The sequence below is a fragment of the Ursus arctos genome, unplaced genomic scaffold (genome assembly GCF_023065955.2).
Source record: "Ursus arctos isolate Adak ecotype North America unplaced genomic scaffold, UrsArc2.0 scaffold_17, whole genome shotgun sequence".
Lineage (NCBI taxonomy): Eukaryota > Metazoa > Chordata > Mammalia > Carnivora > Ursidae > Ursus > Ursus arctos.
The window spans coordinates 20686637-20705672 of NW_026622841.1; the positions used below are offsets into that span (position 1 = coordinate 20686637).

The window sequence follows — 19036 nt, forward strand, 5'->3', positions numbered from 1 at the left end:
ACTGATCTTCTTAGAAAGGCATTCTTTAAGGTTAGTGTTCCGAATTCCAATGTTGGAGGTAGGGGGTTCCCCCACCAATACCAACCAATTCTCAGACACCAGCAGGGTGTCTAAGAATTCAACTCAATTCTGACATTCTACCTGGAAAGAGTATCAGATTCCACAGGGTAAGGATTCAGCCATACAAACCTGCCTCCCACCCCCGACTACAGGTGCTACTCGCAAGCTCCAGGCTGCTAGCTGTGCTTTTGACCTACTGGCTACAGACTGGCAGTTCCAAGGACCTTCCCCTCAGGTTCAATTAATTTGCTAGAGTGGCTCACAGAACTCAGGGAAACATGTTTGCCAGTTTATTAAAGGCTATGATAAAGGATATGAATCAACAGCCAGATGAAGAGATACATAGAGCGAGGTCTGGAGAAAGGGCATGGAGTTTCCATCCCCTCTCTAGTCACATCATTCTTCCCGAATCTCTGCATGTAAACCAACCTGGAAGCCCTCCAAACCCTGTCCTCTTAGATTTTTATAGAACTTCATTACATAGTCATACTTGACTAAGTCATTGGGCATGGGTAGATTCCACCTCCAGCCCCTCTCCCCTCCCAGGAGGCTGAGAGTGGGACTGAAAGTTCCAACTTTTTTTTTTTTTTAAAGATTTTATTTATTCATTTGGCAGAGAGAGAGACAGCCTGCGAGAGAGGGAACACAAGCAGGGGGAGTGGGAGAGGAAGAAGCAGGCTCCCAGTGGGGGAGCCTGATGCGGGCTCGATCCCAGAACGCTGGGATCACGCCCTGAGCTGAAGGCAGATGCTTAACGACTGCGCCACCGAGGCGCCCCGAAAGTTCCAACTTTCTAATCATGTGGTTGGTCTTTCTGGCAACCAACCCCCATCGTTGAGGGTGTCTTCCAAAAGTCATATTCATAAGCAAACAAACAAACAAAACCCACCAAAAGTCACATTCATTAACATAACTAAAGATACCTTTATTCCCTTATCACTAAGGAAATCCTAAGGGTTTGGCAGCTGTGAGCTCCAGAGTACCCAGAAACTGTGGAGGAAGACCTAACATAAATGAGAACTATATTTTGGTCATCTGAATGATCAAATATATATTTCTCATAAATCACAATATCACAGTTACCATATGATGTTACTTCCTAAGTTTTTGTCATTTCTAAAATTAGGAAGTTGGTCTCTACCTCAGTCTTGACACTCCTTCCTTGCCCTGGAACTCCTAAGTAAGAATTACCTCTGGAAGATGACCATTGAAAGGCTCAACGCAGAATTACAGGATTACGCGCATATCTCTAAAAAGTGTTTTTTTCAGGCTTTTGTACCTTTACCTCTAGGCTTAGTGCCTAGCCTTAAATTCTAGGATCCATGTGGCAGACTAACGAACCAGGAACTTTTCCAGCAGTGTTCAGGATCAATGAATGACTTTCCAAAGGCATGAAAGGCACGTAAAGCAGCCAGCTGCTTGCCAAGGCAGATACTTACAAACATCAGTACCAGACAGGAGCACGCTGGGCATGCCGCCAATGAACAGATAGATTGCATCCCTCTTCCTCAGGAACCCTCACGCACTTAAGGAGAGGCACGGAGGATAACAACTATTTTAAATGTGAACAAATGGGCATTTACCTGGCTGAGACAAGAGTGGTGTGTAAGGGACTTTCGGTTCTATTGCACTCATTGGTGGAGGTAGCAAGGGGTTAGCAAAGCTGCGGAGTGGGTGAGTTGGTCGAACACAGGCCGTGGGGATGGTTCTGCTTGGTGCCTCCTCATTGCTGGGATGCTCAGGCTGTGCTGGGGGCAACATGGGCGGCTGTTGGGGGGCTGGTCCTTCACTCACCACTGCTGCAATGGAGACAAGAAAAGCCATTCATTATTCCAGGACAAAGCTTGCTTTCCCTAAATCAGCGGCAGGGCCTCTGGATGCGTTTAGAGAAATATGTCAGAATCAGGCCAATCTCCTCTTCAAGTTATGAACATTCTCCTTCTCTTCCTTCATATATTTCTGGGAAATAATAGCACGTCCCCTTTAAACAGTGGAAACAGATCCAGCAAGACAGGGATCTCTCTTGCAGGAAGAATAGTAAAATATTTACAGCATTGACTCTATTGCTTGAACTGGCAGGGCCCTGTAATCATAAGTGATGAAGCAAGAAAAAAAGAGTTATTTCTCCTTTCATAAGTAGCAATGCCAGTGAAATTCAATATCCTAAACCCAGCTACAGCTGCATTATTATCTACTAGCCAATATGCCATTTTTTTCTGCGATTTAAACATGCCATGTCAACTGTCAAACAAATCAGAGTTACCAGGTGTTCAAGGCATTGCTAATAAAATGATACAAATAATAGCCACTATCATTGTCTTCCATAACTAAAAAGAAGCACATCCAGCTCAAAAGTTAGATGAGAGATGACTTTGCTGGAACAAGTTGCCTGAATACAGAATTGTCATTTTTCCTCTTTGGTTGCAAACCTTGTGATTTTCAGGCAGATTACTGTAGTTGAAGAGGTTTCCCATAGTGGTTTGTGACTGCCTTTGGGCATTTGGACAGCTCTGTCTACAGAAACACACTTTTTTTCCAGAGAACACAGTTGAGTGGGACTAAAATATTGGCAAGCCAGTTTCTTATGATAAGAACACTGTGACTTGACTTTATCATTCGTATTCAAAATCAACAGGTCCAGGTGAAACTGCAAATGCAAAGAGCTGCATTGGAGGTATAAGTGTTGATGAAATAAGGTATTTCTGATGATTTATTTTTGTTCTATTGGGTAAGTGGAAAAAATGCAGTGGAAGAAGATACTATCTCACTTTTGAAAGAGAATTTTTAACCAGGAAATATTTTGAGATAATTAGTTTGTGAGATAATTTTGAGACAACTCTCTGGGAGGCTCAGTGAGGTCAGCAAAGGGCAGAGGAGCTAGAAAGAAAATTTGATAATGCCGAGGGGAGTAGAGATTAAAGATACCAGAGATCAAAACATTATATTAAAGATATGCAGAAGTGAAATGTGCCTTCAGAGGGTATTTGATATTAAGTCTCATTTTTCTATATTCAGAAAGGGTTAGAGATCCTCTGGGTCACTAAGAAGCCTCTGGGCTTACCCCATTCAAAGATAGAGGCAGGGGAGACATAGGGTTGGCTGAGGACAGGATATAGCCACCTAGCCACCAGAGCTAGTCAACAGGCAAACACTTGATAAAAGATTTCTTCAAACAAAGAAAATATAATCAAGACAGCAAACTGGATAGAACCCTGGCAAGAGGAGTTTCCAGAAGTGCCTTGTCTCTAAGCTAGGAAGTCCTATCATGGAGGGAAGGGGCACATGCATGAAAATATCAGCATTAAAAGGTGGGGCTGCAAGGAAAACGTTAAGGCACATCCTTGGTGATCTAGGTTCTCAGATAAGGGAAAAGGGATGGGGGCTTCAGGTAGGTGTTTATAAGGAGCCAAACTGCTTGTAAGAATATAAAGGAGAGGGTGGGGCCTGGCTGGGTCAGTCGAGGAACATGCAACTCTTGATCTCAGGATCATTGAGTCTGAGCCCCATGTTGGGCGCAGAGATTACAAACAAACACATAAACAAACAAAAACTTTAAAGACTGCATAATGAGATGGTTGACAGTACGGTTTTATAAGAAAAGAAAATTATCCTGGTTTTACTCTGGACTCATATTTAATCTAAAAGAGAAAATGACCAATTGTCAATATCCAAATAAAAACACAGTATCTCTTAGCTCTAGATCAGAGAGAAGAGTCTGTAGGAACCTATATCTTGGTCCCTCTTCATTACCAATGGGCCAGTTTTTATTACAGATCCATACCACCGTATTAAAAATATCTTCCAAGGTAAAGAAATTTCACAGTTTTCCATAGGAATCTGCCTTCAGTAATTCTATTGAAGGTGGATTGTAATAAATCCATATTGTATTTTATTTTTTATTTTTTTTTAAAGATTTTATTTATTTATTCGACAGAGATAGAGACAACCAGTGAGAGAGGGAACACAAGCAGGAGGAGTGGGAGAGGAAGAAGCAGGCTCATAGCAGAGGAGCCTGATGTGGGGCTCGATCCCATAACGCCGGGATCACGCCCTGAGCCGAAGGCAGACGCTTAACCACTGTGCCACCCAGGCGCCCCACCATATCATATTTTAAAAACTGCTTTAGCCATTAAAGAAATAATGATATATTGTGTGATGTGCTTCTTTATTCCTTCCTTCATATTTTCCTTCTCTATTTCTTCCATATTTTTGAAATGAAAAAGATTTATGTTAAGATATTACTGTGACATTAGGCTTAATAAAATTGACATGCACTCTTTTAGTTTTCTAAAATTTAGTTTCTCAAGAACCTCAGGCTTCACAGGAATTTTGATGACATCACACAATGTTTGGGGGTCACTCCCATTCCTATTCTCTTTAATGGCACTGCTCACTGGCATCTCTATAAACACAAATTCTCCTCATGTCCAGTCCTCCATGCCCGGGTCTTCAGGTGGTCACAATGGTTCCCACTGGGAACATACCTGAGCGAAGTAATGGTAGCTCCACACAGATGGACCAGCTCTTTGGCAAAATCAATCCTTAGTACCACACATGATGGAAGAGACGTGCCTAATCTAACGTGCTAGGTGTGAATGCGGAGACTGAACGTCGCTAATCCATAAAGGACTAGTTCTGTTTTGTTCAAAAATGGCAAGTTTGCTTAATATCTAATACAATGGACAAGCTACATATTTTCCATAGTCAATTCATAATTCTTATATTTTCTGTGGAGCACAAGAAATGCTTTTCAGAACTGGTTGACATTTGAGGCAGTCAAAAGCTTTTAGATGCAATAGCCATGGCTCCACCAGAGCAAAGCCCTCATGTCAGATGAGGACACCTATGTGAAGCGAACTGGCTCAGTGACATGGTATTTCAGAGCTTGGAAAGCAAAGAAAACCTCCCTTTGCCCATGAAGCACAGCCTTCCTGCAATTCAGAAAGTAAAGGGAGAATCAAGCAAGTGCTGGCAAGGCACTCGTTTTCAAATGATGAAATAGTGGGAATCCATTGTACAAATAGCGTACAATTACACAGCAGAGTCCAATTTCAAGGCACTTTATAATAATTAATGTCAACACATACATAATTGGTACAGAATAACTGGCAAAAATATTGCAAAAACGGAAATGAGGTTTTTCTTCTATCTCAAATTGTAGTATTTGAAAGAAATATAACATGCCAGTAACTCTGTGCAAAGACTTTGAGACATGAACACTTAAGGAACCCAATTCACTCCTTAATCTCAGAACAAACAAGTGTGCAATATTCCCAAGTAGCCCCCGCTCCTGACAGCGTGAACTTCTGCACAGACCCTAGAGAGAAATTCAGTAACTCCACTGTGCCCGTGATTCTATCTAGGTCAAGTCATTATCTGTTTTATGTATTTATTTGATTTATTATTTGAGTTCCAAGTTGGGGGAGAGCTGGCACAGAAAAATAACATGGGTGAGGTTGACCAGCCTTCTCACTAACTAAGACAATACCCAAACCGAAAGGAATGGTAAAAATCATCGAACCTCTGGTATCTACCTGTTTCAAGGATAAGAAAATGGGGGCACCAAGTTTTTAGTGACTTGTAGAAATGGGGCCTCAAGACTATCCATTGGTTGAAGTTTTCAAAAGATGGCACTGTTTCTTGTTCCCCAGGGACAGTTTGCCTATTGAGGCTAAGACCCGAACTACAGTTTATTATTAGGAAGGGGAGGTATTTGTCCATCAGAACTATATAAATCTTTCTCAGTGGATCACCGAATGTGCGTGATGCAAAGGTACAATATCCTAGATCTTTCTTTTTCTTATGGTAGGAGAGAAATCCAGCTTTATTTGTGACTTTCAGGAAGGAGCAGCTCTTCGGGAGCAGAGTTTTAGCGATTCATTTCTTGCACAACTCAAAGGTCTTTCAGATAACTTTGGAGGAAGGAGAGTCTCCACACTTGGCACAGATTTTTCTTTTCCTATGTGTGACTTTCGTTGTTTCTCAAGGTGACTAATAAGACATCTCCAGCCAGAGTCATGAAATGTTTTCTGCTTGGGAAAGAACAGGGATGTTTAGTGGTCTCCAAGGCATTTAGAAACCGATACTGAATGGCTGGACGTTAACTGTTTCTGACAGTGATTTAGAGAATATTTGGTTTCCTAGAAAAGAGGGTGCTTATTTCTTTTCCTTTTCTAAGCCATCACGTGGAAACACATATTTGTGCCTATTTCTTTTGCACTGCACATTCCTTTTGCTCAAAAATTGCCTGATGTATGACTGAATATATATTTTAAAAAAGCTGTGACGTTTTGGCCAGGAGTAGTATGTCCGTGCCTTTTGATTTTAGATCAAGTTCAAAAATTAAGCTAAGCACTCTGTAGGAATCCCTTATTTATATAACTTTATATAATAGTTGCATTATATATTTTATGTTTACATTATCTATTATAGTTATATAACTACCCTTATTTAATAATCCTTACCTTTAAATAAGTCAACAAAATTTTTAGCATTACTAAAGAGGCTACATTTTTCTTTCATTCATTTATTTCTTTACTTATTCATTCATTCATTTATTTATTTTTAATAGAGCAGTTTTAGGTTCACTGAAAAACTGAGTGGAAGGTACAGAGATTTCCGGTGTACCCTCTGTCCCCACATATACACGGCTTGCTCTTCTATCAAAGTCCTGTACCAGAGTGGTCCATGAGACTCTGACCACAGATATAAACAAATTATTTAACCACAAATAAAAACACATTTTATCCTAGTTCATTTATGGTTCTTTGGCTTGTGCATGCATCACTCCAATCTCTGCCTCTGTTGTCACATGGCCATCTTCTCCCTGTGTGTCTGAGTCTCCTCTCTTCTAGGGATACAAGGCAGATTGGATTAGGACCCACTCAGCATGAACTCACCTTAACTTGGTAACAGAGGAAAAGATGCTATTTCTAAATAAGGTCGCATTCACAGGTATTAGAGGTTAGAACCTCAACGTATCTTTTTGGGAGACACAATTCTCTTCATAAAAGTTTGCTCTCTGGCCCCCAAATATGTCCTTAGAGGTCTGGGTCTATAAGACCTCTTCAGGCAGAGGGAGGACGGCCATGGGAAGGAGGCAGATATCGGGAGTTATGCTGCCACAGCCAAGGGATACCCAGAAGCTGGAGGAGGTAAAGATGGATCCACTCTAGAGACTTTGGGGGGAACATAACCCTGACAACACCTTGATTTTGGAGTTCTTGTCTCCAGAACTATGAGAGAATAAATCCCTGTCATTTTAAACCACCATCATTTTATGGTACCTTATGATGGCAGCCTAAGAAATAAATACATCCACGGTAGAAGAATCTGAGATGAGAACCGTGACTCACACAAAGTCCTGATGGTGAATGGTAATCTGATAAACTGTATTATTGGTTCACAACTCACCCTTCCTGCCCTTCCCCATGTGAATTCTCTAGTTCATATTCTTCTCCATCCCATGGTACCGAGCTTCTCCAATAACTGATTTCAGCCAACGGGGAAAGGAAAAGAAAATTATGCTAGCTCACTTATTATTTTCTTTTTCATTGAAACTTAACTTTTGGAATGATTATGCCTATGATTCAATGAGACAGGTTTGAATGTTGCCCCAAATCAAGAGGAAAAGAGAAGAGTAAATGGGATGCTGAGTTCTCAGAAGGAGACCATGCCTTTAAAGAGAAAAAGAAATGACAGGAATACATCATGAATAAAATAAAATAGTTAATTTCCTTAAAAAAACATAGTGAACTTTGGCTGGACTTGGTCTTGTGTAGTGAAGAGAGAAAGGTCATTGTACACATTCTCTCATACTTTTAAAGTCAGAGAATATAAATGAAATCAGAAAATAGTAGACAGTGATCCGATGAGGCAAAAACTAAGCAAAAACTATAATCCTTTCTTTTCTGTTGGGGAAAGTTCATTTCAGAAGCTGAAGAAGGGACCGTAGGTTCTGAATTCTTTGACTGGAATCACCTTCCTAGTTGTCCTGAGATTTGAAAATTTCTGGTTTTTGGACTTCCCATATCTTTCTCATTTAATTCTCTCCAATATGGTTTGGGGAACTATTTTTCCTTGAGTTTCTGCACACAACTCTATTCTGTAGACATGATGTGTAGTGAGAAAAGGGAAAATAAATCTAATTCTCTCTTGGCAGATTTTTGGTGCCTTTTAATTCTAACCTTGCTACATCTAGACGATTTATGATTTCTTAGAGCTGTCCCTGTTGGGTTGGAAAAAATATAGCTTATCTCACAAATATATTTTATTGCTGTTATCATCTTATCTATTACAAAACATCCTATCTTACATGAGCTGCTGAGTCACCTGTTCCTAACTAAGAGAAGAAAGCCATAAAATCGATTTTAAAATGCTGTGCTTGAAGAAAAAAAAAGTCAAATGGCATAGGAGAAACCACCAGGGTGTATATAACAGATTGAGAGTCTCTCTCTATACCTACTCTCCTTAAAACAAATGAGATATTACTTTCAGGATATACAATTGATACACAAAAATCAGTTACACTTATATATGCTACCAATGAACTATCAGAAAGAGAAATTAAGAAAACAATCTCATTTACGATTGTGTCAAAAAGAATAAAACGCTTGGGAATAAATTTAACCAAGGAGGTAAAAGATCTTTACACTAAAAACTATAAGAGGTCAATGAAAGAAATGGAATAAGACATAAATAAAAGGAAAGATGGTCCATGCTCATGGTTTGAAAGAATTAATACTGTTAAAATGTCCATACTACCCAAAGTGATCTACAGAGTCAATGCAATTCCTATCAAAATTCCAATGGCATTTTTCACGGAAATAGAACAAACAATCCCAAAATTGGTATGAACCCAGAAAAGACCCTAAATAGCTAAACCAATATTGAGAAAGAAGAGCAAGCTGGAGGCATCACATTTCCAGATTTCAAACTATATTACAAAGCTGTAATGGTCAAACAGTATGGTATGGCATAGAAACAGGCACACAGACCAATAGAACAGAATGGAGAGCCTGGAAATAAACCCATGTATACATGGTCAATTAGTTTATGCCAAAGAGCCCAAAATATACAGGAGGTGGGGGTAACGGTCTCTTTAATAAATGGCATTGAGAAGATTGAATTACCTCTTGCAAAAGAATGAAACTGGATTCCTTATGTTGCAAACAAAAATGAACTCAAATGGATTAAAGACTTGAACTTAAGACCTGAAACTGTAAAACTCCTAGAAGAAAACATAGGGGGCTTGACATTGGTTTTGGCAATGACTTTCTGGATTTGACACCAAAAAACAAAGGCAACAAAAGCAAAAATAAACAAATGGGATTATATCAAATTAAAAAGCTTCTGTACAGCTAAAAGAAAACTATTAACAAAATGAAAAGCAGTTTACAGAATGGGAGGAAATATTTGCCAACCACATATCTGATAAGGGGTTAATATCCAAAATATGTAACACAGTCATACATTAGCAAAAAAAAAATTCGATTAAAAATGTGCAGAAGAACTGAATATACATTTTTCCAAAGAATACATATAGACAGTCAGCAAATATGTGGAAAAAGTATTTGACCTTACTAATTACCAGGGAAATGCAAATCAAAATTACAATGGGATATCTCTTCATATCTGTTGGAATGGCCATCATCAAAAAGACAAGAGAGAAATGTTTGTAAGAATGTGGACAAAAGAGAACCCTTGTGCACTGTTGCCAAAAATGGCAATTGGTGCAGCTACTATGGAAAACAGTATGAAGATTCCTAAAAAAGTTAAAAATAGAACTACTATATAATCCAGCAATCTCACTTCTGGGTGTATACCCAAAGGAAGTGAAAACGGGATCTTAAAGACATATACACAGTCTCGTGCTCACTGTAGCATTATTCACAATAGCCAAGATATGGAAACAAGCTAAGGATCCATCAATGGATAGACGGTTAAAGAAGATGTGATATATATACAATGGAGTATTATTCAGCTATGAGAAAGAAGGACACCTTGCTGTTGGCAGCAATATGGATGGACCTTGAGGGCATTATGCTAAGTGAAATAAGTCAGGAACAGAAAGACAGATACTATAGGATATCCCTTATATGTAGAATCTAAAAAAGACAAACTCATAAAAATAGAGACCAGGACTGTGGTTACCAGGGTCTGAGGTAGAGGGAAAAAAGAGATGTTGGTTTAAGAGTACAAACTTCCGGTATGAGATGATTAAGTTCTGGGCATCTAATGTACAGCATAGTGATTATAGCTAATAATACAGTATTATCTACTTGAAAGTTGCTAAGAAGGTAGATTTAAAACATTCTCACCACAAAAAAAAAAAAAGAAATGGCAATTATGTGACATGAGGGGGGTATTGACTAATTTTATGGTGGTAATCATTTTGTAATACGTAGTGTATCAAATCAACACACTGTAAATCTTAAATTTACACAATGTTGTATGTCAACTATATCTCATTAAAATCGGAAAAATAAATAAATGAACAAAAACAAATGAAATCCTCCTTTGGAAATCTTTTTCTCCAACAATTATTACTTAAAAATCAAAAGATATTGCTTAATTGGTTTAACTAAAGAAACTAAAGCATTCATTTAACTACTGGCTCACCAGGAATCAATGAGACACCTTTAAATATAACCAATGGACACTTACACAAGAATATGTTGGAGAACAGTCACTTGATTATTCATTTCCTAGTTGACAGAACATATTCATTTCAAGCACCCATCACATCATTGCTTTACTGAACCAGTTAACCTTTGTTTCCCCACAGCTTCCCATATTGTCTGCAGAATGTGCTTTGGAAAGACTCAGAGAATCAGTCCTCTGACTGTGAGCCAGGGCAGACATAAACCAGTTTTTCCAAGGGATGAGAGCATCTAAATGCTATACATTTAACACAACCTCCTTGGTTATTATTCATTTGTTCTTAGTAAAAAGAAAGGGAAATGCATTACACTGACTTTTTCCTGCTCCGAAACCTCGGTCCACAGACAGTGTGGGGAATGGCACAGGCCGGAGGGTAAACTGCGGGTGGGGGTACCCGCACGTGGGAGATGGCAGGATTCCTGGGTACTGGGCACTTTCCAGGGTTGGCACAGGGATGGCACTCACGACAGCTGCAAAAACAAAGATGTTGCTATTATTATTATTTATCTTAGGTAGCCACCTAACAAACAAAAAAGGAAAGGGCTAAATTTTCACATCTTCAAACCCATGCATACTCTTCATAGTATCCTGTAGGTTCCTTTACTTGCCTCTTTCCACAAAGTCTCTTTCTTACTCTAAAAAAGCTCCCTCCTCCAGCACCTTACTACAGAGCATTACCCTGAGATTTCGAACTTCCCACAGTTTCAAAGAAAGAAACAATGAATCAAGCCAGCATCAAGCCATGCTAAGGCTCTCTGGTTTTTGTTTTGTTGTGTTTTGTTTTGTTTTGTTTTTGCCTTTTTCTTTCTCCCAAGCAAGAACTGTGGCGTTAGAAATTTTGGGGTTGTTTAGAAACTGAATACATTGTGTAAAGTGAGCTACGGAAATAGAAATTTTCTGTTCATTCTGTGCAGGAATGTAATGCTCTTGAGAGATAGCCTGGAGACAGAAAAGCAAGGTATGGTCTCAAAAATCATACTTAGGATTTTTATTTAAATGGAAAGAAAATGCCTTCGCACAGCAAAACAGTACAGTTTAGTGACACATTAATTTAAATATAACTAAATGTCAGGGAATACCGACCATTTTTTAGTAGTACTGGCGTAAACCCACAGATCAATGTCTTACATAATATTTCCTAGGTGTATTGAGCATTATTCAATTCCATTATTCAATATCTATTAAATCATGTCACATTATAAAATATTTATTCTAATTGTAGTCGATCTTCAACTTACAAAATGTTTAGTATTCCCTCTTATTAACAAAAATACAATTTAAACTAGCTACTAGAATGACCTTCAGCAGTTTATTTCTGTCTATTACATCAATACAGTTAGTTCTATTATATGCATTATTTTTAATTACACTCTAATACCAATCACTGGAGTTTAACATGCATAAGCATGCACACTTACCAAAGGAAAACCTTTCTTTTTATCATATTCCTCTTACGTAAGTAACTTCATGATCATGGATACAGATTATATTACATTTTTTATTTTATTTTATTTTACTTTTTAATAAAATTTTTTATTATGTTATGTTAATCACCATACAGTACATTCCAAGTTTTCGATGTGAAGTTCCATGATTCATTACTTGCGTATAACACCCAGTGCACCATGCAATACGTGCCCTCCTTACTACCCATCGCCAGCCTATCCCGATCCCCCACCCACCTTCCCTCTAAAGCCCTCAGTTTGTTTCCCAGAGTCCATAGTCTCTCATGGTTCATTCCCCCTTCTAACATTATTTTAAATTAGTTAGAAACACATGTGGATTTGAAATTTTTTTTTCTAACTTAAAATGCAGATCCATTACATTGAATATCCAACACTTTAAATCAAAAGGGCTGCTTCTAGTAAAATAGCTTTTGAAATTGCAATCTGGAATTTATTTTTCAGTGTATTTATAATATTCCTTGAAATGTATATTAACATGTTTATTTGAATTGAAAAATTTAAAAAAACTATTGGTTTCACAATAAGGACTAACTCATTTAAGTAAGTTAAACGATGGTGTTTTCCGTGTAATGAATACAAACTACATAGATTTTAATAGAACAAAAACATTTTTCAAAAAATTACATTGATAACAGTATATCGTAAATGATATTTCAATGCTTCCAATCCTGTCATAACACACCGTATTATATGAAATACTCCTTAGTGGAAAAAATTTGCAGATGTATTTTATAATTACCCTGTAAATCTTGGTAAAGTTTTTCATGGGTATATCTCTTAAAAATGAGAAAGCAAATAACTTGAATGAGTAACAAATACTTTTGAAAGGCAGTTTCTAAAATTTTTACTTCCAGCATAATTGGAGGACAATATCTAGTTAGTTGAAATATTATAAAAAATAACTTCAGGTGAGAGTTCACAGTGTGATCTGGGCACGTAATTTGGAAGTTCAAATCATGAGTGACTGCTATAAAAATCTCATTGTTGTAACATTCACCCACACATATATACGCAAACAAAGTTTCTCAGTGTTTAGATAAATAAAACACTGGAATAGAATTTATGCAAAAAGTAACATTTACCCACAGATGTATGCAATAACTGTACAGAAAAGCCTCATTTATGTCATTAAGTGATAGAATTCTAATAAAATCTTACTTTATACACAATTGCACAGAAATACTAATTGTAATGTTAACTCAACCCCGAAGAAAAAACCCCAGCGGTTAAACCTAAACTTATGCTCAAAATAAGTTTATAACAATAAACAAATAATTTCAGTTTACGAAAATATTATATTGCAAAGAAATAAGATAGATGATCAAGAAAAGGCATAAAGACAGGTGACATTTGTATATTATTCTGTTGGGAGAGTGAATTGTAGGTACTAGTTCAAGGAGAAACATATGTTAAGTTTTTCTCTGTTAAAGAGAAGGTTCCTCATGTATTTTGTAAATAGATGATGGTGGATATCAAATTGCTATGGTGTATCTATGCATTTTGATTTATTTAAGAGAGTGGTATACCAAAGAAATGATATCCTTCACAGATATTTATAACAAACTGTTTTAAATGTTAAATTCAAAATGTTTCAGGTGCCACAAAGTTTTCTAAATTATTTTTGGGAAGAATTGAATGAAAATTTGAGAATAAGTGGTATATAGCACAATGTCTTATAAAGATATTTTATAAAGAGTAAATTGTAGATAAACACATGAACAGACTTCAGAAAAAGGAAAAGAAAAAAGGTGACAGGGAAAATTAAAAAAAGAATCAGAGATTCAAGCCAGATAGCAGCTAAAATGATTATAAGTTCCTTAAAGAAAGAGGTTATAATTTTGTAGTCTTTGCATCTCTCACAGTGCAGTCCTAGAGATACTTCATATTTTTCAAGTGAGTTAATAAGAAGGATTTTCTAGAAGTAATATTTAGAAATCTGTCATTTTAACCCACTGGAGACTATTTAAGTGGTTTGATGTGTTTTTTAGTTTCCTGGGGTGTACAGTTACTATAGTAATAATAGTAATAATAATGGACTTGAATACATTTGTAAATAAGAGCCATACAATAATATAATGTCTATATTTGGGAAATATAAACCCAGTCTCCAGGCAGTCAGTTTAATGATTTCACCCATCTTACTGATCATATGGGATCACTGCATAGTCATTAATGTTGATTGCCAGATTGTAAAGCTGTCTCTGTGTTGACAATTTTTACCCATGAATAAATGTGACAATGATAGTTTCCCTTAGCTATAGAAGGCACCCACTCCACAAATTGCACACATTTCCTTATCAATATTATTATGCGAACTTAACCAATATTTTATAATACATTTAGAAAAAGAATTTCATAAATATCTCCTGGTTGGAGCTGAATAAACTTGAATGGAGAAACATAAAATAATTTGGTAAGCCACGGAATATAAAATCAGAGAACTAAGAGAACCCAAGAGACTAAATTTATATTCCAGCTCCAAGTCTTTCATTACTGAAGAAAGGAATTTTCCTTTCTAAGTTTTGCATTTTCACTACTGACCTGGGTACAAATGGCTCACAAATAATAAAAGTTCTTTAAAAAATAATATATCTATTGTATGTTTCTGCATCTCAACAATTCCCATTGTTCTATTCCGTGGCATGAAATAGAATAGTCTGTCTTCCAAAGCTTTGGTTTTGAAGTATTTTGATTCATGATTCATTTCTAAAAGGGCACGGAAGTCTACACCTACTTAGAAGATAGCTGTTGCAGAAATAATCATTCTAAAGTAAGTTGGATACAACTCTGTGTATTGAAATGCCGTTTGGTATTTTTCTCCTACATGTCAGGGTTGAGAGCCAGAAATACACACACACACACACACACACACACACACACACACACACACGCACATTCTCTCTATCTCTCTCCCTCACACTACAGTTCAAAGCATTCACTGCACTGCTATGTTTATGTAAAACAACTCAGAAACCGATATGATCAAGAATTTTCAATAAATCTCTGCTCTGTGGCCCAATATGACAAGAAATCTGCTCTGACACAGCTTGCTGACAATTGAATTTATATCTCACACTGATGCACAAAGATTTTTCAAGTAGAAATTCCCTCACCAAATTACTTAGCTCTTTGAACAGAGCATATTGTTATTTGAAAGCTTTTACAACATTCTTAAAAATGTTGGCATGAAATGCAACCGATAGGAAATCTAAAGTAGAGATTTTTTTTAAGCTACAATTTCAAGAAATAAATCGCTCTGTAGGTATTTCTCAATATGGCACTTGACAGAGTCGAGAGATGTGTTGAAGAAGAGAGGTAGAAAAATAGAAGTAAAGATAATATTTTGAAGTGAGAGAATTTAAGTGAAACGGTTTCTCATTCTGCTTCTCCTTACCACATCATTTCTGCAATGACCTATATATCATCTGGACTCTTTGGAAATTTAGTGTCTATTGGCCTTGATAAATATTTTCCTCTCCTTCACATTTTCAGGTGTTCTTTGACAAGTGCTTGCCATGGAATATCCATGAACTCCACCAATATTCTCATACTCCCCTTAGGAAATATATGAATGTTCACAAATGTGTGTTCTGTAGTTATTCTCAACATTGTGGTAAAGAGCCCAAGCACTGGGGTCAGACTGCCTGGGTTCATGATCTAGTTCTGGCTCTTGGTAGTGAGTACATGTTACAGCCAGTATCTGAGATGCCTCCGATTGAGTCCCACTGCATGGTGTTCACATCCTTGTGGAGTTCCCTGCCACATTTCACCAGGGTTGGTCTGGTGACCATTGGAATGCAGCACAAATACAGAAGAAATTCCACTTCCAAAATCAGGTTAACAAAGACCAACAAATGGCCAACAGACACATGAAAAAATGCTCAATATCACTTGGCATCAGGGAAATACATGTCAAAACCACAATGAGATAACACAATGAGATATCACCTCACAGCAGTCAGAATGGTTAAAATTAACAACTCAAGAAACAAATGTTGGCGAGGATATGGAGAAAGGGGAACCATCTTGCACTGTCAGTGGGAATGCAAACTGGTACAGCCCCTCTGGAAAACAGTATGGAGGTTCCTCAAAAAGTTAAAAATAGAACTACCCTACAAGCCAGCAATTTCACTACTAGGTATTTACCTAAAGGATACAAACATAGTGATCTGAAGGGGCACCTGTACCCCAATGGTTATAACAGCAATGTCCACAATAGCCAAACTATGGAAAGAGCCCAGATGTCCATCGACACATGAATGGATAGAGAAGATGTGGTGTATATATATAATGGAATATTACTCTGCCAACAAAAAGAATGAAATCTTGCCATTTGCAATGACATGGATAGAACTGGAGGGTATTATGCTAAGTGAAATAAGTCAGTCAGAGAAAGACAGATACCATATGGTTTTACTCCTATGTAGAATTTAAGAAACAAAACAGATAAACATAGGGGAAAGGAAGGAAAAGTAAGAGAAGATGAAAACAGAGAGGGAGGCAAACCACAAGAGACTCTTAACTATAGGAAACAAACTGAGGGTTGCTGGAGGGGAGGTGGGTGGAGAGATGGAGTAACTGGGTGATGGACATTAAGGAGGGCACTTCAAGTAATGAGTACTGGGTATTATAAGCAACTGATGACACTAAATTCTACCTCTGAAACTAGTAATACAGTCTATGTTAATTAAATTTAATTTAAATTAAAAAGTTAAAAAAAAAACAAAAAAAAACCTTTGTTCTCTGAACAATGGCATTTTTATATGAAAGCATTCATTAAAATTGGTTTTCTGATGTGAAATAAAGACATTCAAAGAAAAAGATTGTCCTCTCTTTGTCACTCTTTATTTTTATTAAAAGATCTTATTTATTTATTTGTTGGAGAGAGAGAGAGCACAAGCAGGGGAAGGAGCAGAGGGAGAAGCAGGTTCCCCACTGAGCAGGGAGCCTGATGCGGGGCTCCATCCCAGGGCCGTGGGATCATGACCTGAGCCAAAGGCAGACGCTTAACCGACTGAGCCGCCCAGGTGTCCCTCTCTCTCACTCTTTTAGATCACTCATCCTGGAGGGAGCCAGGAGTCATGTCTTGAGGACATGCTGGCAAATGTGTGGACACAACAGAAGCCTTTGAGAAAATGAGTGACTGTTTTATGTTGCTACGTTTCGGAGGTAGTGTGTTATGCCGTAATAGAGAACTATGCATTAACCCGAGCAAGTTATTTAAGGTCACTGTTTCTTAGTTTTCTCATTGTAAAGTGGAGATAATAGTACCAATGTTATGGTGTGGATTGAAGAGATTATCCACAGATTAAGTACAAAAGCCTGGAGGGTCAGGAGTCAGCCCTTCAACAATGCTGGTTATTGTTATCAATCTCAGGGATCCAACAGATCCTAAGATTGAACCAAATGTCACGTAATAGGAAATGATGTTTAAAATACTCCTCTTACAGGTGTATTACCTTAATCATGGTGATGGTTTCATGTGTCTATGCATATGTCCGAACTTATCAAATTGTATACATTAAATATGTACAGTTTTGTGTATATTAATTATACCTCAATAAATCTGTAAAAATAACCCCCAAATTAGGGGCACCTGGGTGGCACTGTCGATTAAGCTCTTGGTTTTGGTTCAGGTCATGATCTCAGGGTTGGGAGATTGAGCCCAGTGTCAGGGCTCAGCATGGAGTCTGCTTGGGATTCTTTTCTTCTCTATCCGCCCCCCCACCACCAAATAAATAAATCTTTTAAAAAATCCACAATTTAAAATATGACCACTTAAAAGATGAACTGAATATTTTACCAAGATGCTGAAAATTGTTGTCATTGCCAAAAACATAAATAGTTCTATAAAAAACCAAAAATGTCCTGTCTTACATTCAAGAAAAAAGTTCAATACATTAAGATAGAGGTAACTGGGTAATTAAATGGTAGGTTTCTTTTTTTTAAGATTTTATTTATTTATTTATTCGAGAGAGAGAATAAGCACGAGCAGGGGAGGAGCAGAGGGAGAGGGAGAAGGAGACTCCCCCCTGGGCAGGGAGCCCGACTCGGGACCCTGCTGGGATCATGACCTGAGCAGAAGGCAGACACTTAACCAACTGAGCCACCCAGGTGCCCCTAAATGGTAGGTTTTAACTCAAATTTGAACCCAAGGGAAATATGATGCTAAGATTTTTGAGATTCCCCTGGCAGGGGAAAATAACTGGAATTACGATTGTAAAACAAAATGTAGGCTCAGAATATGTTCTGTCCTTTATGAGCTAAAGGAAGGCTTCCTTTATTTAGACCTCGCCAGCCCAAAGATGAGGTTTGATGTGGAGGTGACCAGACCACTGCCCACTACAGTGTGACTGACGATGTACTGACATCAGATGGAGGACACTGTGAGTGGTGGACTTGAAAACGCTTACAGCTTCTGACAGCCTTGCTCACTCCTGTCTGACCCTTCTCAACTGAGATTTTCTCAAACGAGATACAGCTATGAAGTCTGGAAATCTGAGTCGATATCCGAGTGTACATGTTGACACCATGAGTATCTGACAGAACAGGAGACCGCAGGAAAGGGAGCCTCTGATCTGGGTCCAAAGGAATCCTTTGAGATGAGCTTGAGGCACCACCCTGGTCCCTTTTCTGCAGACCAGTGACTTTCTCAAGACACGGTGAGAATATCTGCCTTCGTCTTTTACAAGTTACCCCGGACTGCCCAAAAGACATACTCAGATGAGAAAGGTCTTGGAATAAAAGATGGTGTACTTTGTTGTAGAAATCTCTAAGACATTAGGAATGAGAAAAGAATTAGGTGACACACTTGCTTAAAAAGCAAGTGACTCTTATTTTTCATATTG

General features: G+C 37.9%; 1 protein-coding gene across 1 annotated transcript in view; it reads right to left on the bottom strand.

Moving 5' to 3' along the window:
- The window catches only part of DCC (DCC netrin 1 receptor), a 697032-nt gene that overhangs the window by 28039 nt on the left and 649957 nt on the right, over nucleotides 1-19036 (bottom strand). Inside the window, exons 26-27 of the mRNA XM_048218577.2 lie at nucleotides 11037-11192; nucleotides 1644-1856 (exon numbers count right to left, since the gene is read on the bottom strand). Of these exons, the coding sequence (XP_048074534.1) occupies nucleotides 1644-1856; nucleotides 11037-11192 (369 nt within the window). The remainder of the gene's footprint in view (nucleotides 1-1643; nucleotides 1857-11036; nucleotides 11193-19036) is intronic.